This window comes from Ammospiza caudacuta, chromosome 10 (genome assembly GCF_027887145.1).
Source record: "Ammospiza caudacuta isolate bAmmCau1 chromosome 10, bAmmCau1.pri, whole genome shotgun sequence".
NCBI classification, from domain to species: domain Eukaryota; kingdom Metazoa; phylum Chordata; class Aves; order Passeriformes; family Passerellidae; genus Ammospiza; species Ammospiza caudacuta.
In genome coordinates this window covers 11,438,547-11,462,385 of record NC_080602.1, presented here as the reverse complement: position 1 = coordinate 11,462,385, position 23,839 = coordinate 11,438,547, and the positions used below count along the sequence as shown (strand labels likewise).

Genomic DNA, 23,839 nt, shown 5'->3' with positions numbered 1-23,839 from the left:
GATTTCTCTGCAAAGCTTGTGTCCAGAGCCTTCCCAAGCACGTGGCTCTGGGAGGGGAAGAGCAGGAGCTGTGTGGAGAGCGTGGTTCCTGTATGCACAGCTTTGGGGGGGAGGCATTTCCCTGAAATCATGTCCAGAGCCTCAGGTGTGGGTTCGGGGTTCCTGTTTGCAAGGGTGGTGTCCTCTCCAGGAAGGGGATCTGTTCTGGGATACTGTCCCTGTTTTCCATTCATCTCTTGCCCAGGCAAGGGTTTGGGGAAGAAAAGAAACCAACAGAAGCAAGTGGGAGGAGAAGGGAAACGCCTTAATTCTGTTATTTTCCTCCTAGAAGAGGGGAATTTTTTGGGAAAACAGGAATTCGTTTCTGGATGCCCTGCTGTTGTGTCCCACAGTCCCATCCCATCCCACTGTTTCATCCATTGTAAGACTTTTTCAGTTCCTGTTCCTTTCTCCTCTTTCTTTTTAGATGTATAAAAGGGTGAGATATAGGAATGTGCCCCCTGTTGACAGAGTGACCAAACTATCCTCTGTCCCCTTAAAAAGGAAAGAAGCTCAGAAGTTTCTGTCCTCGATTATGTGTAAAAGGCATCTCATAGGCTTGGGGGACTTCACCTCAAACTTAAGGATGGCCAATGGGACAGGAGCCAAAAAATCCCGCCTGAGCAATTTACTAGAAAAATAAGAGAACAAACAAACTAATGTTTTTTGTGAGGTGTTTTACCAGGAGCAAGAACCTCTTGCACTTAGATCAGCTTTTCTCTGTAAAGAGTTTATTATTTTGCCTTTTATTAAACATTTTTGTTTCCAACACTGCAACAGAAGCCATCCTGCTGATTTTAGACCTCCAAAAGTGGCTGAGCTATCTTGGGTGTGAAATAGACCACCAAGAGCTTTTGGCTCGAAAAGATTCCTATTTCAATCCGTGGTCCCGTCCCGCCGTTCTGTCCTACCCCGTCCCGCTCTCCCGCCCCATCCCGCGGTCCCGTCCCGCATGCGCGGCAGAGGGGCGCGCCCTTTCCCCGCCTCCCATTGGCTGAGCTCTGCCGGCCCCGCGCTGCCATTGGCGGGCGGGCCATGGGGCGGGGCCAGGGGCGGCCATGGCGACGGGCGGCGGCGGAGCCGGGCCGGGTCCCGGTGCCGGTGCCGGTCCCGCTGCCAGTGGAGCCGCCGGCCGGCGGGGCCCGGGGGTACGTGCGGTGTACGGGCGCGATGGGAGTGCGGGGCTGGGAGGGGTATGTGCATCCTGGGTATGGGGCTGTGTGAGATATCTGTATGGGGATATAGGATATCTGCGTGGGGCTATGGAGCTGTGTGGGGTGTCTGCATGGGGCTGTGTGGGATTTCTTCCTGGGGCTATGGGGCTGTGTGGGATATCTGCACGGGGTTATGGGGCTGTATGGGATATTGCATGGGGCTGTGTGGGGTATCTGCATGGCGCTATTGGGCTGTGTGGGTTATCTATGGGGCTATCAGGCAGGGGTGGGATGTCTGTATGGGGCTGTGTGGGATATGTGCATGGGGCTATGGGGTTGTGTGGGATATCCGTGCGGGGCTATGGGGCTGTGTGGGGTATGTGTATGGGGATATGGGGCTGTGTGGGATATCTATGGGGCTATTGGGCAGGGGTGGGATATCTGTATGGGGCTGTGTGGGATATGTGCATAGGGGGTATGGGGCAGGGGTAGGATATCTGCATCGTGGGTATGGGGCTGTGTGGGGTATCTGTATTGGGCCATGGGGCTGTGTGGGATACGGGTATAGGGCTATGGGGCTGTGTGGGATATGTGCTTGGGGCAGGTGTGGCATATCTGTATCGGGCTATGGAGCTGTGTGGGATATCTGTATGGGGCTATGGGGATGTGTGGGGTATGTGTATGGGGCTGTGTGGGATACGTGTATGGGGCTATGGGGCTGTGTGGGATATGTGCATAGGGGGTATGGGGCAGGGGTGGGATATCTGTATGGGGCTATGGGGCTGTGTGGGATATCTGTATGGGATATGTGCATGGGGGTATGGGGCAAGGGTGGGATATCTGTATGGGGCTGTGTGGGATATGCACATGGGGGTTTGGGGCAGGGGTGGAATATTTGCATGGGGCTATGGGGCTGTGTGGGGTATCTGCATGGGGCTATGGGGCTGTGTGGGATATCAGTGTGGGGCTGTGTGGCTGAGGAGAGCGTGGTGCAGTGTGGGGTACGTGAACAGGGGTGGTGGAGGGCTGGGCTATGTCTATGGGGCAGTGTGGGGTGTGTGCACAGGGGTTATGGGGCTGGGGGTATCTGTAGGGCAGTGTGGGGTGTGTGCACAGGGGTTATGGGGCTGGGCTATGTCCATGGGGCAGTGTGGGGTGTGTGCACAGGGGTTATGGGGCTGGGCTATGTCTATGGGGCAGTGTGGGGTGTGTGCACAGGGGTTATGGGGCTGGGCTATGTCCATGGGGCAGTGTGGGGTGGGTGTGTGGAGCAGTATAGGAACAATACAGTGGGACAGTTCATCTTTCAGAGTTGCAGACAGGGAGGCACAGTATTGTATGCAGTGTATAAATATAAATATACAAATAAATATATATATATATGTACACACACAGAGGTGTATCAGCACAGCATCAGCTGGCCAGGAAGGGGTATGGCACACCCAGAGAGATCTGGGGGGACACTGCCTGCCTGGTCATTCCCACCATAAAGCTCTGTCCTGCTAATTCCAGCTTAAGACACTGAGGCTAATCCTGGCTGTGCTCTCCAATCACCATCCCCAGTCCTCTGCCCTGCTCCTTTAATTCCATGTCCCTCCTGTGCCAGCCCTCTCTGATTTTCCCTCTATTTTATTCATTACTTCTTGTGTTTGTGGAGGTTTTATCCTCCCTCTTGCCCTTAGGAGCGTTGGTTCTCCTTGACAATAATTGGATAAAAGGAGAAGCTCGGAAACCCCAAATTAAAATACACAATCCTTACATTTGTGTTTGATTAACCTCTCAGTAAATCTCCTCCACCACCTTTTCCCAGGTATTACTGCAGCCAGGCTTGCACAGGAACTGATGGTGACTACCTGTGCTTTTAATTAGCATCACCATTCCCAAATAATCCTCTCATCTGCTAACAGATCTGCTTATTCCTTTTCCTCTCCCTCCTCCTGGGCTGTCCCTGGGGACAGATTTCCCTGGGGACAGATCTCTCTGCTGACCTTGAGCTCCCAGGAAGGATCAGATGCTCTGAGATGACTCTGCTTTACTTCATCCCCGTGGAGAGGTGCTAAATGATTCTTCCACTCTTTTTTTAGCTGGTTTGGGCTGAAAAGAAGAGGCTGAACAAAGGGACAGATGTGGTGGAGAAAAGAGGTCCATACATCATGAGCAAACCTCCCTCCATCCAGGCCAAGCTGAGTAAGTGATGCTTGGTGCACTCTGCTGGCATTTTGGGTGTCATTCCCACCTCTCTCCCAGAGCTGGGGTTACCAAAAGCCCTTTAATTCCTTGGTGGGATAAAACCTTTATAAAAGCTCACCTGCACCACCCTCCTCACCCATTCCCCAGAAGAAGAACCCCTTTGGGAGCACTTGGGGATTTTTGTCTCTGTCCCTGTGCTTGGCTTGCAGAGAGGCAGCGGGAGCTGGCAAAGGCAGCGCTGCGAAGGCAGGGGCTGCTGGGGGCACCAACTGCCCTGAAACCAACTCCTAAAAGGTCTGATCCCCTCCTCCTCTTTTCAATGCCTTTTCTTTGGGGACACTGGGAAACTCAGAGGATTTTAAAGAAGAGTTTGGGACCTTGTTCTGCTGGCTCTGTTTGGCCAGGAACACCCAGTATAATAAAATACACTGCTTTTCGCTTCTCTATTTTGGGGATGATTTGGTGGTATGGATTTATTTGGGTGTCCTGGGGTTTAGCTGGTGGTGGGAAGGAGTGGGATCCCTGCCCTGGCCCCACAGCCTGTCAGCTCCATGGATGTGTTTGCACATAAAACATCTGTGCTGGTCTCCTTCCTGCATTTCCTGGCAGGTCTGTGAAGTTCAACAAGGGCTACACGGCACTCAGCCAGACAGCTGATGAAAACCTGGTCTCCCTCGACTCAGACAGGTGAATAGCCCAGGATTTTGGGTAAATATCCCACGATTTTGAGGGTGGGGGTGCTCCCAGATGGCTTTTGGGGGGGTTGATTTTCCTTGTCACTTGTAGAGCATCCCTGATGGCACTGGGCACCTCAGGGCAGCAATATGCTCCTGTTGTCATAGATTTCAAATACTCCTTGGGGTTGCACTTCCAGCTCCTTTTTTCCCCCAAATTCCCCTCATCTGCACCCTACAGCCCCCATTTCCTGGCCAGCTCTGTTTCTTTTTCCCCTCAGTGACGGGGAGCCAGGATCCAGGTGTTCCTCGGGATACTCCTCCGCTGAGGCAAGTGCGGGGCTCTGGCTGTGACACTGTGGGGTCCCCAGGGGCTCCCTCGTCCCCCTGACCCCTCGAGGCTCTGGCTGGGGCTGGGAGCATCACCCCCAGGGCGTGGATGTGTGTGCATCCTGCAGAGCTCTGCTTTGTCCCCCTGCAGCAGGTGACCCAGGACCTGAGCCGGCAGCTGCTGCAGGACGGGTACCACCTCGACGAGGTCCCCGATGATGAAGACCTGGATCTCATCCCCCCAAAACCTTCTGCCTCCTCTTCTTGCCCGTGCTGTTTTGGAGAAAATCTCTCCTGTGTGATCCAGTAGCTGCACAAGAACAGGTCAAAATCCAGCACTTTCTTTGTCTCGTGGGATGGCTGGTGGGTGTCCGGGTCCCACGCCAGGACGGTGGCACAAGGACTGAATGATGCTGCTCGTGGCAGAGACCAGCTGACTCCAAAAGACTTCTCCTTACACTCAGCAATACCAGGGGAGGTGGCACAGTGACATTCTGGTGACCTGCATGTTACCTGGCACTTGGCTGGGGTGGGAAGGGAGGACAGGCAGGGCCTGGCACCTCCACAGGCGTATAAAGGGAAGGATTTGGGAGTTTCTGGGGTTGGAGCTAATGGCTTATTCCCATTCTCCTCAACGCTGCTTTGATGCAGGTGAGGCACAGCCCAGGCCCCCCATCCCAGCTCTGCACAGGACTTGGATTTGGGGGGCTGGAGAGCCTCCCTGCTGCAAACCATAAACGCTGCCTTAAACCATGGTCCTGCTCTATGACATAGAGGACAATCAGCTTCTTATACAGAAACCTTATTTAAATATTTCATGTCAAGAGACATGAACTGGTTGGGTGGGGGGCATGTTTGTTTGTTTTTGTATCTTACTTGTAAAAGGGAGCACTTAATAAACTGGATCTCATTACTCAGAAGGGCTGCTGGTGCTGTGAGGGGGACTCCTGTGTTCTCTCATCACATTTTACTCTTTTCCTGTGCCTGAAGAGCAAGGGGGGGAAACACAGCCAGCGTTGGGGGGATGCTGGAGCTGCTCCCAGCCTCTCTGTCCCCCTCCATCCTCCTGCTCCCTCCACCACGCTGCCCTTCGCCAGGGACAAAGTCACTTCTTTATTCACAGCAGCAGAGGCTCTCCTGCTCCATCATCCCCCAGGCAGCCCCCTTTTACAGCCAGGGAAGGGGGACACTGGCCAGGCTTGGGAAGAGCCCACCAGCAGCAGCAGAAAGCCTGTGGTCTGCACCACCTCCAAGAGGTCAATCCATAGAACTTCTCTTTCTACACCTCAGGGCTGCTTTGGGGGTTTAACAGGTGGAGGGAGACCTTTCAAGCGAGAAGACTTTGCCCACAGCAGTTTCTATCTACCCAAACATGGAGTGTCGTGGTGGAAGTGTCCCAGGTGCTGCTCAGAGGAGGCAGCAGGCTCGGAAGAGCAGCATCCCCTCGGGTGAGGAGAGGTGCAGGGAGATGCTCTCGTTGGCTGACACGAAGAGCACGGAGCCACGGCGCAGGGACATCTCTGAGGCTGCTGCTGTGGAGGTGCCCATGGCTGTCCCTTGGATCACCAGCAGGATGCTGGCAGAGTCCATGGCAGAGATGAGGTACAGCTTGATGGAGGCAGGGATCTGCCAAGGGAAATGTCACTGTGCTGGGGTGTCCCTCAGCTTTGATCCTCTCTGCAGAGCTGGAAGGGGCTTGTCCCCACTCCCACCCCTTTGCTGGGCCTGCAGCAGCCCAAGCCCAGGGACCTCTTCCTGGTTCTCCCTCTGCCCAGAGCTGCTGGAGAAGGTGAACAAGCTCCAGGGAGGGATAAAGAGACCAGCACCCCATTACGCCCAAAATCACTCCCACCCTGCCAGGACACTGATATCAAAGGTGAGCGAGCCCCAGCCAGCACTGGTGTGTCCCACCCGGTGTCCCCAGCACGGAGCTGTCATCTCTCACCTCTATCCTCATGATGGTGAAGTCTGGCACGGGTGGGTCGTAGAGGTAGACGTGGGGATCGAGCTGGCTCTGCGCTGCCGGGAGGATCTTGGAGCTGCTGGGTGCTGGTGTGTAGTTGAGCATCTCACACAAGGTGAGCACATCGATGAACTTGGGCGTGAGCCCGGCGCGCACCGTGTTGTCCGAGCACGCCATCACCTCCACGCAGTCTGTGGGGACGGGGCAGCGCTGTCAGCCCAGCCCAGCCCCCAGCCTAGCCCTCAGCCCAGCCTCAGCCCAGCCCAACCCAGCCCAGCCCCTCCTCCCGTCCCCACAGCCAGGCCTTGCAGGATGCCGGGCTAGGAGAGCCCCACGATGCTCACCTCCGTGCAGGTAGGCGTGGGGCTCGTTGGCTCCCAGGAACATGGCCTCCCCTGGCTCCAGCCTCACCAGGTTCAGGAAATAAATGGTGAAGCAGCCGATGTCCCCCGGGTACTGGGAGTGCAGCCGCAGCAACAGCTCCCCGTTGCTGCCCGACGTGTCCTTCCCTTCTGCCGCTGCACAGGACAGACCAGGCCAGGTGTGGGGAGAGCCTCTCCCCAAACACAGCCCCCCGAAGTGGTTTGGGGTGTCCCAGCCAGCACCCACCTTCCTGGGAGATCCTCTTCACCAGCATGTTCAGCTGGTCCACGAAGAACTTCTTCTCGCTCTTCATGAGGCGGGTGAAGCACACGCGCAGCGCGGCCGAGACCCCGCGCGGGTCATCGCTGCCGCTGCGCTCCAGCTGCTCCGCGGCCACCTCCCCGATCAGGGCCCGCAGCTCGGGGACATCTGCGGGGCCAGCGTCGCTCAGAGCCAGCCCAGGCCAGGGCAGAGCAGCACCCCCATCCCAGGAGAGCACTGTCACTGTCCCCACAGCGAATCCCATCCCTGGGAGCGCTGCCTGCACCCTGAACCCAATCCCAAGGGAGCAGGGCCGCCATCCACAACCCAAACCCTGTCCCAAGGGAGCATGGCCATCATCTCAATCCCAAACCCCATCCCAAAGGGAGCATGGCCACCATCCCCATCCCAAAGCCCATCCCAAGGGAGCAGGGCCACCATCACCATTTCAAACCTCATCCCAAAGGAGCAGGACCTTCATCCCCATCCTAAACCCCATCCCAAGGGAGCACAGCCCCCATCCACACCCCAAACCCCATCCCAAGGGAGCAGGGCCACCATTCCCACCCCATAGCCCATCCCAAGGGAGCATGGCCCCCATCCCCATTCCAAATCCCATCCCAAGGGAACAGGGCAATCATCCCCATCCTAAACGAGCATGGCCAGCATCCCCACCCCAAAGCCCATCCCAAGGGAGCACAGCCCCCATCCACACCCCAAATCCTGACCCAAGGGAGCATGGCCACCATCCCCATGCTAAACCCTAACCCAAGGGAGCATGGCCACCATCCCCACCCCAAAGCCCATCCCAAGGGAGCACAGCCCCCATCCACACCCCAAATCCTGACCCAAGGGAGCATGGCCACCATCCCCATGCTAAACCCTAACCCAAGGGAGCATGGCCACCATCCCCATGCTAAACCCTAACCCAAGGGAGCATGGCCACCATCCCCACCCCAAAGCCCATTCCAAGGGAGCACGGCCACCATCCCCATCCCAAAGCCCATCCCAAAGGGAATATGACCGCCATCCCCATCCCAAAGCCCAGCCCAAGGGAGCAGGATCACCATCCCCACCCCATGGACACCATCCCCACCCCAGAGTTTGACCATGCCCCCTCCTCCAGCCTTACTCTGGAGGAAGGAGACAATCTCCTCCACGGGCCGGAAGCCACACATGCCCTCAAAGGGGGTGAGGGCGATGGCCATTTCGGGCTTGTGGTTGGCATCGGGATAGTGCTCAGGGAACTGGGCATGGAGCTTCGCTGCCAGCTCCTGCAGAGAGGGGACAGGAGCTGCCTGAGTCCCCAGGACATGAGATCCACCTGGGCTGCCCACACCGGGCTCTTCCTACCTTGTTGGGGTGTGCCTGGACAGACAGGGCGGTGTTGACCGACAGCACCTTGAACAGGAAGGGCAGGTGCCCCTGGAAGGCGTCCTTCACCTTGGCGCCCAGGCAGGCGGGGTTGTCGGCGATCCACTGGCCCAGGGTCTTTTGGGGGATGCGGTTATCCCGGATGAGGGCATCGCCCCGCGGGTGCGTGCCCATCCACAGCTGCCAGACACCAACACACACAGCTGGCACCCCGAACCGAGCCGGGCAGGCAGCACGGATGACTTGGGCTTTTCCAGGGAGGTGATCCCTGGCAGCTCCCTCGGGGGCTGAGTCATGCCGGGCTTCCCTCCAAGCCAGGGGGACACGGGACAGCTGAGGGGCAGCATCGTGTCCCGCTAGGACACAGGATGGAGAGAGCCACCACGGCCGCGGGGTGGGATGGACACACGGATGGGACGGACACACGGACAGAATGGACACAGAGACACACTCACCTCAGCGTAGGGCAGGTCAGGCTGGATCTGGACCAGGGGGTCACCGCTGGCCACCAGCTTGGCCACCTCGCTCTCCAGGCCCACCTTCCCCCAGGAATAGTTCTGCACCGCGCAGGACAGGGGGAACACTGCGGGAGGGAAGGCAGGTGTTAGCGGGGCACCGAAAGGACCCCCGGAAATCCTCCCGGACACGCACGGAGCCCGCGGGGCACGGTGACAGGATGGCAGGGAGGGAGAGCACCACGGCCTTGGCAGGGGACACTCTGTGGGGACGATCTGCAACCATCACACGGCCATCTGGGGGTGCCCGGGCTGGGGGCGCGGCTCACGGGCCCTGCTCCCCGTGGCCCTGGGGGGTCCCGGAGGGGGTGCCGGTGTCGCATCGCGGAGCCCATCCCCGGGCGGGCGGTGGTGCCCGGTGCCCGTGCCCCGCTCACCGCGGATCTCCGCCATGGCTCTGCCGGGCAGGACCTGCCCCCCCCTCCCCTCACCGCCCCCCCTCCGCCACCGCCGCGCCTGACGTCACGCGGCCACGCCCACCGGGTTAACCCCGCGCGAGCAGTGCGCGCCGCCGTGACGTCACGCGGCTCCCGGTCACGCGGGTGCCCCGGAAGCGCCAGGAGCGGCGGCGGGCGGGAGCGGAGCAGGAGCTGGACCGCGCCCATGTCGGGCTTCGACACCAACCCGTTCGCCGACCCGGTGGACATCAACCCCTTCCAGGTGGGCGCGGGTTACGGGTGCCTCTCCCAGCGCGGCGCGGCGCGGCCGGGGCCCCGTGCCCCGCACGCCGGGACGTGGCACTGAGTGAAGCGCCGCCGGCCAATGGCGGAGCCGCTCCTCCGCACCTCGGCCAATCAGAGCGAGAGGGCGGGACCAGGGGGGGCGTGAGGCGGCCGCGACCCCCGGCCCTGAGGGCGGCCTGGAGCCGAGCCCCGGGTCCCGATCCCGGGGTCCCGCTCCCCGTCTAGCGCGGGTCACGGTCCCATCTCCTCCTCTTTCTGCAGCCCCCTCCCCTGCGCCGCCACCGCCTGGGATCCCGAACCCCTTCCGCAGCGCTGTGACCCCCAGGTCCCTCCCGCTGTGTCCCCGCACTCGGCTGCTCTCACCTCGAGGGGGGCTTTCCCACCCAGCTGGGAATGCCTGCTCTGAGGGTTTATTCGAAATAATCCATCGCTGGAGCTCTCTCGGCCGTGCTGCGCGGCGGGCTGGTTGTTCTCTGAGTCTCTCTGGGTTTGTTTTTAAGGCGGTTCGGCTTTAAAGTGAGTTCCCGTGGCAAAGCTGTGGATTTCGTGGCTCCAAGCAGAGGATTGCTGTTAAGGTCACTGAGGACTCGGTGTGTGCTCGCTGGGTTTCTCCTCTGTGGGATTAACCTGTGGAAATTGGGGTCACTGATGCAGGGAGCTGGCCTGGCACGGCCTCTGTGTGACAGTCAGGCTCTGGAGCTCAGCCTCACCTCCGCTGCTTGTCTGGCATGTGAGCACAGGAAAAACTGCTTTCCTGACCTTGGATCTCATGGCTGAGCCAAACACAAGTTGTTTGTTGATAGAGCTGAGTCCTTTGAGGAATCAGAGAGAAAAAATTCTTTCTCTTCTTCCTCACTTTCATTTTGACACAGTCCCGTGACGCTCAGGAATGGGAAGAGTTGGGATGATTGTGTTCCTCTGGTGTTCACTCTGGAGGATGGAATATATTGCTGTTCATGGACGTGGGATTTGTTGCTTTGGCTTTGAGGAAGTAAATATTCCTAGAATCACAGAATGGTTTGGGTTAGAAGGGAAATTAAAGCTCATTCAGTCCCACCCTCTGCATGGGCAGGGACACTTCCACTGTCCCAGGCTGCTCCAAGCCTCGTCCAGCCTGGCCTGGAACATTTCCAGGGATAGCCAAAGCTTCTCTGGGCACCTTGTACCAGGGCCTCCCCACCTTCACAGGGAAGAATTTCCTAATATCCAATCTAATCTCTGTCAGTCTGAAGCCATTCTCTGTTCTCCTGTCACTTTGGGCCCTTGTAAAAAGTCTGTCTCCATCTTTCTTGTCATCTCCCTTCAGCTGCTTTGTGCACATTAAAGCTGTGCTGGTATCTGGCAGAACAGGGCTGTGCTCACTCTTTATTCACTGATCAAACAAGAAAAGGTTGAAGGTGATTTCCAGGCAGTAACTCCCACATCAGGCTCACTTAACAAGGATTGACACATGTCCCACGGTGGATTCCTCTGTGAGAGCTCTTTGCAGCTCCTCTGATCCTTGTGGAAGCTTCTGTACCCTCCTCTTGGGTACAGAAGTTTTTGTCTTACCTTTTATTTTATTTTTCCAAGAAAAATTCCCCAGTCCCCAGCTGCTGGTTGAGAGGAATTTTTGACTGCTGCTTCCTGGAGCCTCCTTGGTCAGGTTTGAAATGGAATCCCAGCCTGTGGGACAGCCTGTTCCCTACCAGGGGCTGGCTCCAGGTGCTGGCTCTGTGCTGGGGTGACAGTGACAGTGTCCCACTGACAGTGTCCCAGCCCGTGGATCTCTCCTGCCACAGCACCAGGATTGTCCCTCCTTGCTGCAGCTCCCAGTTCAGTGCTTCATCCTCCTCAAATCCTGAGGTTTCTGCCTTTTCAGGAGGCTCTGTTCATGATGTTCTCCAAGCTTTGTGTAAAATAAGCTGCTTTGGTCCTGTTAAAAATATCTCTGGCTGCTCTGTTACTTATTGTAACCAGTTAATGAGAGATGATTAACTTCCTTCCTTTATCTAGTAACCTGCTGCTGCAAGTGGCAGCTGCCTCCAAAACTTTGATTCCAGCTTCAGACAGAGCTGGAAAGTTCCATCCTTTCCAGAGATATCAAAAACAAAATCCTCAAGATTTCTCTCAGTGCATCTCCCAGGCAGTGGCAGCACCCTCAGTCTGCAGGACTGGTTATATTTGGGGCAATACTGTGATATTTTGACAACTGTGTTAAGTTCCAGGTGATTCTAGGTTGAGCTCTTTTTCCTTGATCTCATCTAGAGAGGCCTCTCATTTTGTTTCTTTAATCTGTGGGAAGAGAAAGAAAAGAAAAAAAATAGAATTCCTTGCACAAACCTGTTGTACCCAAACCTTTCAGCAGCACGACAGCAACTTTGTATTTGCATTAAAGCTGCATTTGAAAATTGTTTTAATATTCCTGGCAGTGCAGTTTGGTCCAGATGTGGAGTTATTCTGTGCTGGGGGCACCTGAAGCCATGAAAAAGAGCATCACACATCCCTGGCACTCAAGAAGTGATGGTTGGAAGGGCAGCACATGGGATCTGCCCATGGCACCCTGCAGGTCCAGCCAATTGTTGATCTGTGAGCACGAGCTTTGTGGCTGGACACCTTTATTGTGGCTCCAAGAGGTTCTGAATTAAATCCCTGTCTCCTGATCCTTTCCAAGGCTTGTTCTGAGAGGCTCAGCTGCCTTTTGCTGCTAGCTGGCAGAAAACAGCTGTAAAACACAAAGTTTGTGGGCAGCTCCTGGCTGATCTCTGCATTCCTGGTGCTCTCTCATCCCTCACTGCCTGCTCCAGGCTCACAGGAGCTGCTGCCTGTGCTTCACCCTCTGCTTTCCTTCCTGCCCTCCCCAGGCACGTGTCCAAACACTTCAGCTTTGTTGCAGATTCTCTGCTCTTTGGGTTCCTATTTTAGGCACGCTTGCACAATAGCAGGCAAGTTCAGCCCAGCTGCTGGGCCTTGGCCTCACAGCCTAATTAAGTGATTTTTTTTTGAAAGCTGTGCAGCAAGATGAGAGCTTGTCTACCTTGGGAATCAAACTGTGGTGGTGCTCTCCCTGCCCTTGGAGAGCCTCCAGCTTTTTTTTGGGTGCAGATAAGCCAAGGGAAGTAAAATTTGTGTTTTACAGTGGTACCATAGCATTTTTCCTTGTTGCCAGCCTGCCCACCCAGGCTCTCTGGAGGGTTATGCAGCTCTCACATTCCACTTCCCACACCTTGAAGGGAGTTTTTCTTCCTTGTGCAGTTGTTTTCTGCTGGACTTTAGTCTGGACTAAAGGGTTTGTGCTGATGGGCAGCACTGCCATGCGTGAGGGGAAGTATAAACTTGTGCTGACAGCCCTTATCTCTGCACAGCTGAAGCTTCCAGAGGAGTCAGGAATGAAATAAAAGCACTTTTTATCTCCAGCATGGCAGCCCTGCTGCTTCTTCCCACTTGTTGCAGCCTTTCCTCGCTGGGGAGCTGAACTTCCCTGAGCAGCATTGGCGAGAATGAGAGGTGATTCACAAACGAGTGTGACCTGTTGGTGGTGGGAGTGCCTGCCCTGCAGGAGCTCTGCTGTTACTCATTAACTGCTCCCTGTGCTCCTGCCCAGCACCAGGCTGCGCTAGAGCCCCGTGTGAAAAACGCCAGTCACTTCTTTTTAAAACTTTAAAAGTTTCATAGTAATAAAATGGTTATAAAAATAGCAATATAATAAGACTAATAATAATTTAGACAATTTGAATTAGGACAATATGAGACAATAGAAACAAAGAGTTGTGGATAGTCATTTTTCTGGGCAGCATAAGCCTGAAAAAGGACGCACATTAATAGGATTAACCCTTAAAAACAACAGCCTGTTGCATATTCATGCACCTCATACGTGATGCATAAATTCCATTCAGACACAGAATTCTGTCTGGTCAGTGTCAGCTTCTTCCTCTTAATCCTGACAGCATCTCAGGGCTGGGCAAGGGCAAGGCAGGAAGAAATTTGTTTCTTCTGATAAGAGGGCAATAAATTCTCTTTCTCTGAAAGATTTAGGTGTCCTGTGGCTGCTGTCTCACTGGGCGTCCTTTCTTTAAAAAAAGTATCTTACATAGCGTAGTTTCTATTTTAACATCTACTTAAGAAAATTAATGCAGCATAACTTTCTAACACAGCACATACAATATTCATTTTAATATTTTCAAAAAAACACTCATAAAATATGCATTTTTCACACCTGGGAATGGCTCCAGAGGGATTTTCCTCCGTGCCCCAGCTTCATCAGCCCCGCACACCCCGGAGCAGCCTCGGTTCCTTCTCCCCCCATGGAGCACCAAATTAGAAGGGCTGGTCTGGACACACGAGGTCCTCACACCAGGTGCTGAGGGAGGGAGAAGCCACGTTTTAATTTTCTGAGCCACTCCCAGCTCTCAGGTTGCCAGGCCAGGAGGATTTCCGAGTTCCAAAAGGGCCTCGTTGCTGGGGTAAGGGGGAGAGGAGTGCTCCAGAGGGCAGCACCTGGCTGCCCAAGAGGAACCTCTGCATGCAGAGGAGTAGGTGGAAAAGAGGAGATAAAAAACAGCTGCGTAAAAACCCTGCAGGTGAGGGGAGGGAGGTGTGTGAGGTGCACAGAGCCTGTTTTTAAACATCAGAGGATGTTTAAAAGACGAGTGGGAGGTGCTGTGAGTGGAAGTGAGAGCTGTTATGCCAGCAGCATTAAAACCTCCTAAAATAATTGGTGTCACACCTCCAGCTCAATTTTCCTGAGTGTTTCACTTATTCAGAGCAATCAGTGGCATTTTAGCTTGCCAGCATCTCTCAGCCAGGATCAGCTGTGTCTAAAATCTCATTTTATGTAGCTCCATGCTTGCTTTGTGAGTCCCAGCAGCATCCTGACCATGGGTGGATGAATCCAAATCCCTGGAAATTAGGAATATCTCATTGTAGGTTAGCAGAAGTAACCTGCACAAAGTATTCCTGTGTTGTGGTTGTTCAGACATCCCTCTTGGCTGAACAGGAGATTATTTCTGCTGACAAGTCTTGCCTTGCTGGTAGTGATCTCCATGGATATTTAAATTCCATGCCAGCCAGGGCCGTCTCCCTGTGGCAGGGATGTGTTTCACCCCCTCAAATTCCCAGCTAACAAGCAGATGGAAAGCAGGCAGCATGGATGAGATGGACTTGCTGTTCTTAAAGGCCTTTTCCAAACTGAACAATTCAGTGCTGTCAGTGGGGATAGCCCATATCCAGTGCTGATTTCTCCTTGTGCTCTCTCCCTGCAGGACCCCTCGGTGACACAGCTCACAAACACCAGCCAAAGTGGCTTGGATGAGTTCAACCCCTTTTCTGAGAGCTCCCAGCGGGTAAGTGCCACGTGTCCTTGTGCTCTGTGTGCCTGGTGGTGCTTTAAGTGGTGTAGAAGGTCCCTTGATAGGTGCAGTTTAAAAAATAGAGGATTTCACAGCTGATTTCTGTAGCCCCACATTTCTCTTTGCAGAAAAAAGCAAGGCACAATTCTTCCCAAGAATATTTCTGGGGTTCACATTCTATGAACCTCAGAGAAAGAAACCACAATTCTTATCATTTGCTCTGCCTGTGTTTGTGCAAAAGTAGAGTACAGCATAGAGGTTTTTTTACCTAAAGTGATGGTGTTTTGTTTCCTTGGCCTGTCAGGGCCAAGAGTGTGTGTGTGTGTCAGGACTGTTGAGTGACAGTCATGAGATTCAGGGCAAGGTAAGCAGTGTGTGCAGAGTGAGTGCTGGGCAGATTCAGTTTTAGATGTGTAGAATAATGTAGTATAATAAAGCAATTAATTAACCTTCTAATATCAATGGAGTCAGATGCATCATTCCCTCCCCTCATTGAGGCCATCACAGCACAACTCTGGATTTCCCCGTGGATGTGGCTCATGGTGTGCAGGAGAGGGAAATTGCTCCTGCACTGGAGCAGTAATGAGCTCCCAGCTCACTGGCATGGAACAGCTCCTCTCCAGCTGCCTGCTGGCTCCCAGGGAAGCCCCATGAAGTGTGAAGGGGAAGATGGTTTGTGGCAGGGCGCTGCAGCATTTATTTGCTCCTTGGGCTGCGAGCTGAGCTGTGCTGGCCACTGAGGGATGGCTGGGAGAGCCTCACCCTTATTCCCTGGCTGCTGCCACGAGCCAGGTGGGAGAAGGAGGGCAAGAAGGGGAGATTAGTTAGATTTTATTTTGCTTTAAACAATTCACCAAGAGCCCTTTGGGTTTCTCCTGCCCTGTTTTTCCTGATCTCTCCCAGACAAATGCAGCGCGGACGACGCCGGCGACGCAGCCCTCGCAGCCAGCTGTGCTGCAGACATCTGTGGAGCCCACACCACAGGTACAGCCCCTCCCTGCTGCCCTCCCAGCCTCCTCCAGCTCCCAGGGCCTCTGGGAGCACAGCATTCCCTGGGCTGGGCACTGGGAAGCTGCAGGTGGGATTTTCAACGTGTATTTCCGAGGCAGATCTTTGTAGGGAATACACACGTGGAGTTCTTCTATCTCCTTCCCTGTCCCTGTGGTGGCAGAGCTTGCTTTGCCTTGTGTCCTGTTGGCTCTGGCTTCTCTCTGGAAATCCTGGAATGAATCCTGCTAATGCTTTTAGCTTAGTTCTGGTGTCTGGTCAGACATGCTCAGTGCCAGGAGAACAAATGCAAGTACCCGGCCACCAGCACCACCTCATCCAAAGAACTGGGAGAAATAATAATTTCTCAGAATATAAAACAGGTAGAAGAGATCCTTAAGACATGTGGTAGGCAGCTGGGAAGGGAATTGTCCTGGTAAGCCCAGGAGCCCTGCTCACCACTCTGGAGTGATGAGCTCAGAGCAGTGAGATAAGTGTGAGGTAGAAGAAGCTGTGGGTAAGCTCCTCCTGCCAGCCCTAACTTCCTGTAGGATAACTTGATTTTGTCCTCCAGTGGCAGAATCAAGATATGACAGGCTGAGCTTTCATGTTACCCTTGTGTCCAAGATGTGTGAGGCTGAGCTTTCATGTCACCCTGTGCCCAAGGTGTCAGGGGCTGAGCTTTCATGTCACCCTGTGCCCTGTTTCCTTCCCAGCCTGGCACCCGGGTGCCACCACAGCCCAGGGCAGGGCAGGGCTGACCTCTCTACTGTTTGTGCCCTCCCCAGGCCGTGGCTGCAGCAGCACAGGCAGGGCTGCTCCAGCAGCAGGCAGAGCTAGAGAGGAAGGCAGCAGAGCTGGAGAAGAAGGAAAGGGAGCTGCAGAGCCACGCAGCCAGCATCGACCGTGAGTACTGACTCCTGCCCAGGGCAGCCTGGCTCCCTTGGTTTGCCAGGATTTCAGGATAATTCCCTGTAGCAGCCCTTCTGGGACATGCCTGGCATCCCACAGCTTCCAAGATGGGAAGTTGGGATGCTGGAGGCCAGTTCTGGTGGGTCCCTGCCCTCAAGCAGCTGCATTTCACCACCAAAAGCTCTCAAGCATTGATCTGTGCCCGTGTCAGAGCTGGTGAGTGACTCTGCCACGCTGAGGCTTCTCACTGAGGGCAGCAAAGCTCTTCTCCTCAGCCTCAATGCTCTTTTAACCACAGGATCCAGTATTTTCCCCCTAATCTTGGTGTGAAGTGGCTGAATCTGGGCTTGCAGGGCTGAGTGATGGTGGCTGTGATGGCCCTTTGGCCAGTGCAGGGAATTCTGCCTTCCTCCAAGGAAAACCCCTGCACACAGCTGCTGTGCCGGCAGTTTATCCCATTCCTGCTGTGCTGCCCAGCCCCTGGGCTCTGCCAAGGTTTTAATGCATGAATTAAACAATTGCTGAACAACTGCTTGGAAATTCTGGGGTGGGATTAGCCTTTGAATGAGAGGAGAGCAAGTGAAAAGCTGCTCCTTCCTTCGTCCCTCCCACAGCGAGGCAGAACAACTGGCCTCCTCTCCCCAAGAGGTGTCCCATCAAGCCCTGCTTCTACCAGGACTTCTCTGCAGACATCCCAGCTGACTACCAGAGGATATGCAAGATGCTCTATTACTTGTGGATGTGTAAGTAATGGCCTCACCTGCAGTCAGAATTCTTTTGGAGGAGGTTCTGTGTGAAAAGCTGAGCTCTGTCACGCAGTAAATGCTGTTGGTGTTGTCTGCGAGGCTCAAATCAGGTTTCCCTCCTTTCTTATGAAGAACCTCGAGTTTATGCTTTGGGAATAGCTCATTCATGACAAAATTTTAATTGTTTAATGGAGGCTTGAGCACCTATTTAAGATTTGGCTGTGAGCAGCAGGATCAGATGAGCTTCTTAGGTCAAGCTCTGTTTCCCTTCCAAGGGAGGCAGGGAAATTAGATGGCCCAAAGTCACCTTAATTTCTGCAGCTCCCCCTGTGTTCACTGAGACATTGAGGGTGCTTTGGAGTTTCCAAGAGCTTGCTGATGTTGTTTTTCTCTCTCTCCCACCCCAAACAGTACATTCCATCACCCTGCTCCTAAACCTGCTGGCTTGCCTGGCGTGGTTCACAGTGGACAACAGCAGAGGAGTGGACTTTGGGCTCTCCATCCTGTGGTTAATTTTATTCACCCCTTGTGCCTTTCTCTGTTGGTACCGACCAATTTACAAGGCTTTCAGGCAAGTGCTGGGTTGGTTTTGTCTGTAACAGGGATGTATCTCTTAGTGGGAGGAGCTTTGGGTTTATCTGTTCCCATCGTGTTTTGCCCTCAGGATTTTTCCAGCTCTTTGCATCATTAGATAAACCCAGAGCACTGTGTTGCTAAACATATTAGATCTGTCTGATAGAACTTAATTATGGTGATCCTTTTTCATCCTGAAATCCAAGCCTAGGCAGAGAGAGGACACTTTGAATTCATGTTTTATTCACTTTAATAATTTCTAAGACACTGTTTGGTACACTGATGTGGAGCACACTGTGTTTGTTGAGGGAGCTGCCTTCACCCCATCTTGCTCTGGGCAGATGGACACATTTAGGTGCCCAAATTCCTCCCCTCAGCAGCTCTTCCCTGCAGAAAGGAGTTCACTGAAGCTGTTCCTCTCCTCTGAGTGCAAGGATCACAGGTTTCACTCCTCTCTCCTGCAGGTCTGACAGCTCCTTCAGCTTCTTTGTCTTCTTTTTCATCTTCTTCTGCCAAATAGCAATCTACATCATCCAGGCTGTTGGAATTCCTGGCTGGGGAGACAGGTAAGCTTGGCTTTGCTGCCTGCCATGTCACACATCCCTTTTCTCACCAGGGCTGTGACTGGCAGGAGCTTTGGGGCCTGCTTCTGACAGCTTCCTGTTCTTTCTGCTGTGGTTTTTCTCTCTCAGCTCATGGCAGGTCCCAGCTGCCTCCCTTCTCTGCTCTTCCCATCCTAATCCCAGTATGAGAAGGGGAGTATGTGAATTACTGGATATTGGGCAGGAATTTTTCCCTCACAGGGTGCCCAGAGCAGCTGTGGCTGTCTCTGCATCCCTGGCAGTGTCCAAGGCCATGTTGGATGGGACTTGGAGCACCCTGGGACAGTGGGAATTGTCCCTGCCCATGGCAGAGAGGTGGAATGTGATGAGTTTTGAGGCCCCTTCTGACCCAAACTGTTCTGTGATTCTGTGAGAACTCTTCTGTGCCTCTTCTCCCTCACTCAGCACAGATCATATTTGCTCCTCTGGTGTGAACCACATCTGCCTTGTTCAAACTGGAGCCTTCCCTGACAGCAGTGTGGGGCTGAGGGATCTCTGACCTGAAATCTGGGTGCTACTCAGCCCTGACTCTGTCCCCAAACTCTCCCTGGATCCCTCTGGAGCATGTGCTTGGTGGGCTGAGATAAGCAGAGAGGCTTTTAGCCTCTCCCTTTCTCAGTGACATTGTCCAGAAGGGCGAGCCTGGGCTTTTGGAGCGGCTCCAGCAGCCTCATGTCAGCAGCTGTGCCCTGCAGGGAGAGCACAGCCTTTCCTTTCACCTTGCTGCCCCTGCTGCAGCTCCTGTTCTGGAGTCAGGGAAGGTCAGCAGCCTCTTCTGGAGCTCAGGGAAGGTCAGCAGCCTGTTCTGGAGCTCAGGGAAGGTCAGCAGCCTGTTCTGGATTTAGGGAGCTCAGAGGAAGGTCAGCAGCCTGTCCTGGAGTTACAGAGCTCAGGGTGAGGTCAGCAGCGTGTTCTGGAGTCAGGGAGCTCAGGGAATGTTGGCAGCTCCCATTCTGAAGTTAGGGAGCTCAGGGGAAGGTTAACAGTCCCTTATGGAGTCAGGGAGCTCAGGGGAAGGTTAGCAGCCTGTTCTGGAGCTCAGGGAGCTCAGGGAAGGTCAGCAGCCTGTTCTGGAGCACAGGCAAGGTTGGCAGCCTTTTCTGGAGCTCAGGGAAGGTTAGCAGCCTGTTCTGGAGCTCAAGGGAAGGTCAGCAGCCTGTTCTGGATCTCAGGGTGAGGTTAGCAGCTCCCATTCTGGATTTAGGGAGCTCAGGGAAGGTCAGCAGCCTGTTCTGGAGCTCAGGGAGCTCAGGGAAGGTCAGCAGCCCGTGGTGCCTGTCCCAGGGCAGGCTCCAGGCAGGAGCTGCTGTCTATTTGTGCCCTGTGCCTGCAGAAGGGCCCGTGGGCAGCGCTGTCCCTGCCTCCCCCCTGCCCGAGTCACGGGGGAAGGGGAGTGGGTTCAGTCTCCCTGGAGAGGCTGCCTGCAGCTCTCTGCTCTGTTCCCTGCTGCCAGCCAGCCAGCCAGCGTGGGTATTTTTGGCTGCAGTGCATGGTGTGCCTTTCTGCTTCCCTGTGCTGCCAGGAGCAGTGCCACACATGGCATGAGACCCATCCCTCCTCCTGCTGCTGCTGGCACATGGTGTGCTGGTGGAGCGCTTGGAAAGGTTCCTTTCTCCAGCTCTCAGGAAGGTGTTCTGAGTGAGGTGTCTTGGTATTTTCAGCCACAGCCAGGTGCTGGTAACTCTGTGAATTCTCTCTGCTCCTTTTCCTTCAACACCTCCCAGTGTCTGTGAATTAGAATGGTGGAATCACAGAATGCTTTGGGTTGGAAGGGACCATGGGCAGGGACACCTTCCACTGTCCCAGGTAGCTCCAACCCCCATCCAGCCTGGCCTGGGGCACTTCCACAGCCACAGCTGCTCTGGGCAGCCTGTGCCAGGGTTTCACCACCTCCATCCCTTCCTGTCTCTTCCTCCTCCTCTCAACCCTTTCGTCCCTGTCAGGGTGACACTCAGCTCCAGGCTCCAGACCTGCCAGCTGATCTCTCCCAATTCAGCTCTTTCAGCCTATCTTTACCCCTCTTGGCTGAATTTGGAGAAGGTGCCCATGGAAGTCACTGTTGGCGCCAAGGGTATTGATTTTGCTGCCTGAGGGGAGGGCACAGAGCTGAAATGTGGGTGGGATGAGCACAGTCCTCCTCTAAAAATGCTAATGGAAACTCTATCCCCAAAACAAAGGCCTGGACGAGCTCCAGGCTCCCCCGTTTCCATTTTGTGCTGCCCTGTAACCTTGCCCTGCAGCAGGGGTGTGCTCCCAGCTGTGCTCCAGCTGTGCTGGGATGCTGTCCATGCCCAGCCCCTCTCTGTGCTGGGATGCTGTCCATGCCCAGCCCCTCTCTGTGCTGGGATGCTGTCCATGCCCAGCCCCTCTCTGTGCTGGGATGCTGTCCATGCCCAGCCCCTCTCTGTGCTGGGATGCTGTCCATGCCCAGCCCCTCTCTGTGCTGGGATGCTGTCCATGCCCAGCCCCTCTCTGTGCTGGGATGCTGTCCATGCCCAGCCCCTCTCTGTGCTGGGATGCTGTCCATGCCCAGCCCCTCTCTCCCCTGTCCCTGGCAGCGGCTGGATCGCGGCGCTCTCGGAGGTGCACGGCAACGTGGCCGTGGTGGTGATCATGATGGTGGTGGCAGCCTTCTTCACGCTCTGCGCCGTGCTCTCCCTCTTCCTCCTCAAGCAGGTGAGTGCCTCGGGGGCCAGCAGAGCTCAGGCTGCCCCCAGGGCTCCTGGCTTTGATGCCTCCCTTCACCCACCTGGGAATGATGGTGGGATGGGGGCACTGGTGGCTCAGGAGGTTTTAATTAAAGTGGTTTTGCTTGTGCTTCCTGCAGCGATGCCAGATTTTTTGGACAGTCTTGAAGTGGGGAGTAGCCTCCCTTTGGGAGTCATAGAATCATGAAATGATTTGGGAAGGGATCTTAGAGCTCATCTTACCTCCTGCCAAGGGCAGGGACGCTTTCCATGGTCCCAGGGTGCTCCAAGCCCTGTCCAACCTGGCCTGGAACATTTCCAGGGATCCTGGGGCAGCCACAGCTTCTCTGGGCAGCCCACCCTGACAGAGAAGGATTTATTTCCTGATACCCTGCCCTCTGGCAGTTTAAAACCATTTCCCCTTGTCCTGCCTGGAGCTGGCTGAGCAGAGGTGGTCGTGGCTCTGTTCAGCACCCAGGGATTTTCTGTCACTGCTCCCACAGCCTTGTGGGGCTTTTCAGAGCCTGGTGGGGTCCCAGTGAGTGCCTTCCCACTGATCCTAAACCCAGCCCTCCTCCCTCCTCCTGCCTGCCCACAGCAGGGCTGGATTTCTGCAGGAACAGCAGAAAGTGAGCTTGAGGGAAGCCAAGGACAGGCTGGACTGATCCTCTTTCTGTTGGTACTTCCTTCTGCTCTCCTGCCTTTATCTTGAAGGAAATACCTGGTGCTGTTGGCACCTTCAGGTCCTGCCCTGCAGTAAATACTGGGTTAAGCATGAACCATCACAATGTGGGGAATTTTGGGTCTGAAACCACTAATTTTGCTGAGAGCTCCGCATTTTTCAGCAAATGAAGCTCTCCTGAAATCTGCCATGGGGCCAGTGGCTGCAGCCCATGCTCTGCAGCTGTCCAGGGAGCTGCTTAGCCTAGGACAAGCTGGGTGTGTGCATCAATCCCACAGGCTGGTTTCAATCCCTCTCTCTCTCCCCTCTCTTCCCCAGGTGCATTCCCTGTATCGGCGCACAGGAGCCAGCTTCCAGAGGGCCCAGGAGGAGTTTTCCCAAGGCATCCTCACCAACAGGAGCTTCCAGAATGCAGCAGCTGGGGCAGCCTCCTCAGCTGCACAGAGTGCTTTCAGAGGAAACTAACCCTGCCCAGCAAATCCAGCCCTTCTTCCCAGCAAATCCAGCCCTTCATCCTGGGCTGCCTCCCTCTCGCTTCCTCTGCCCTCATCTCCCCAACCTTCTATTTTTATTTTTGTTTGTTTTTTTCTGAAAATGCACTTTTTTTGGGGGTACCATGTGAGCTCTGTGATGCCGACACTCCTGATGAGAAGAGGTTTTTTCTTTTGGGCTTCAGCTGAGCTACGGTTTGGATGATGATTCCTTTTCCCTGTCTTGTTTTAGGGTGTGGGGAGATGGGGGAAGACATTCTCTGAGGCAAATATTCCTCTTTCCAGGACCTTCCAGGTGTTTGTCTCTTCCTCCCCCTCACTCTGTCTGTAGCAGGAAGATGAGGGGAAGCAGGTTTTTGATTTTACTCTCTCTTCTCTTGGCCTTTGCTATGAAGAATTTGATTATCTGCTGTTTTGGGGAGGGTTTTGTAACGTGCATGTAGTTGATGTCATTAATTTTAAGAACAGAAACTGTACTTTTGGTTTATTACACTCACACAATGCTGTATTTTGACCTCGTAACTGCTGGGCTTCCTGAGAGCCACAAAGGAAAATCTGGGAGCAGGGGGGAGTTTGGGGGGGGGATGTATTTCCCCTGATGTCCCCAGGGCATATCCCTTGCTTCCAGGAGGATCCTGCAGGTGCCAGAGAGGGGGAGAAGGGATTAGTGGGGGCTGAGTCTTCTCAGTGACTTGAGAGCAGGAGAGGGAGGGGAAAAGGGATTTTGGTTTGGCTCCCAGCTCCAGTTTGGGGGCAGCTGAGGATGCCGGGTCACACAGTGCCTGTGACGCCCTTCTCCAGCTAACCCTGAATGAGTCTTTCTCCAGGGAAGGCTCCTCCCTGCCTTCCTCCTGACGAGTTTAATTTTTTTTTTCAGCTGGGAAGGAACTGTTTCCGTGTGTGTTCAGCTGCATCCCAAGATGGGATTTCCCTTGGGACGCAGAGGGGCGGATGGCGGCAGGTTCCCACCTCTCCCTCCCTCAGCCCCGTGGTTTGGGTGTCGTGGGGAGGGAATTTAATGCAGATTTGGCTTTGCGGTGCCCCTTTGCCGGGCTGGGGTTGTATCAGACCCCCCTCCTGTGCCGCTGAGGGGCGGCGGGGGCGCTGGGATACAGAAATCGGTATTTTTACACCCTTTTCCTTCTGTATTACTGGATTTTTTTTTCCCCTGCGTCTGATCTTTTAATGTTTAAAAAATTATTAATAAAAATGTTCATGTGGTCCAGACACGGTGCCCGTGCGGCGGCAGGGGCGTGGCTTGGTGTGATTGACGGGTCGGGGGCGTG

General features: G+C 54.7%; 3 protein-coding genes across 3 annotated transcripts; 2 read left to right on the top strand and 1 right to left on the bottom strand.

Moving 5' to 3' along the window:
- The first annotated feature begins 1,097 nt into the window (after nucleotides 1-1,097).
- FAM219B (family with sequence similarity 219 member B) lies at nucleotides 1,098-5,270 on the top strand. Its single transcript, XM_058811161.1, has 6 exons — nucleotides 1,098-1,187; nucleotides 3,278-3,380; nucleotides 3,593-3,677; nucleotides 3,993-4,070; nucleotides 4,339-4,387; nucleotides 4,539-5,270. The coding sequence occupies exons 1-6, from the start codon at nucleotides 1,098-1,100 to the stop codon at nucleotides 4,695-4,697; spliced, it is 564 nt and encodes a 187-aa protein (XP_058667144.1). The 3' UTR covers nucleotides 4,698-5,270.
- Nucleotides 5,271-5,557: 287 nt separating this feature from the next.
- On the bottom strand, nucleotides 5,558-8,926 carry MPI (mannose phosphate isomerase). Its single transcript, XM_058811145.1, has 7 exons — nucleotides 8,804-8,926; nucleotides 8,328-8,528; nucleotides 8,107-8,248; nucleotides 6,960-7,142; nucleotides 6,695-6,868; nucleotides 6,333-6,541; nucleotides 5,558-6,013 (listed from the first exon to the last, which is right to left on the bottom strand). Exons 2-7 carry the CDS (start codon nucleotides 8,520-8,522, stop codon nucleotides 5,795-5,797), a joined length of 1,122 nt encoding a protein of 373 aa, XP_058667128.1. The 5' UTR covers nucleotides 8,523-8,528; nucleotides 8,804-8,926; the 3' UTR covers nucleotides 5,558-5,794.
- Nucleotides 8,927-9,400: 474 nt separating this feature from the next.
- Nucleotides 9,401-23,780, top strand: SCAMP2 (secretory carrier membrane protein 2). Its single transcript, XM_058811147.1, has 9 exons — nucleotides 9,401-9,523; nucleotides 14,787-14,867; nucleotides 15,777-15,857; nucleotides 16,649-16,766; nucleotides 17,387-17,515; nucleotides 17,930-18,089; nucleotides 18,556-18,657; nucleotides 21,252-21,369; nucleotides 22,381-23,780. Exons 1-9 carry the CDS (start codon nucleotides 9,467-9,469, stop codon nucleotides 22,525-22,527), a joined length of 993 nt encoding a protein of 330 aa, XP_058667130.1. The 5' UTR covers nucleotides 9,401-9,466; the 3' UTR covers nucleotides 22,528-23,780.
- Nucleotides 23,781-23,839: the final 59 nt, after the last annotated feature.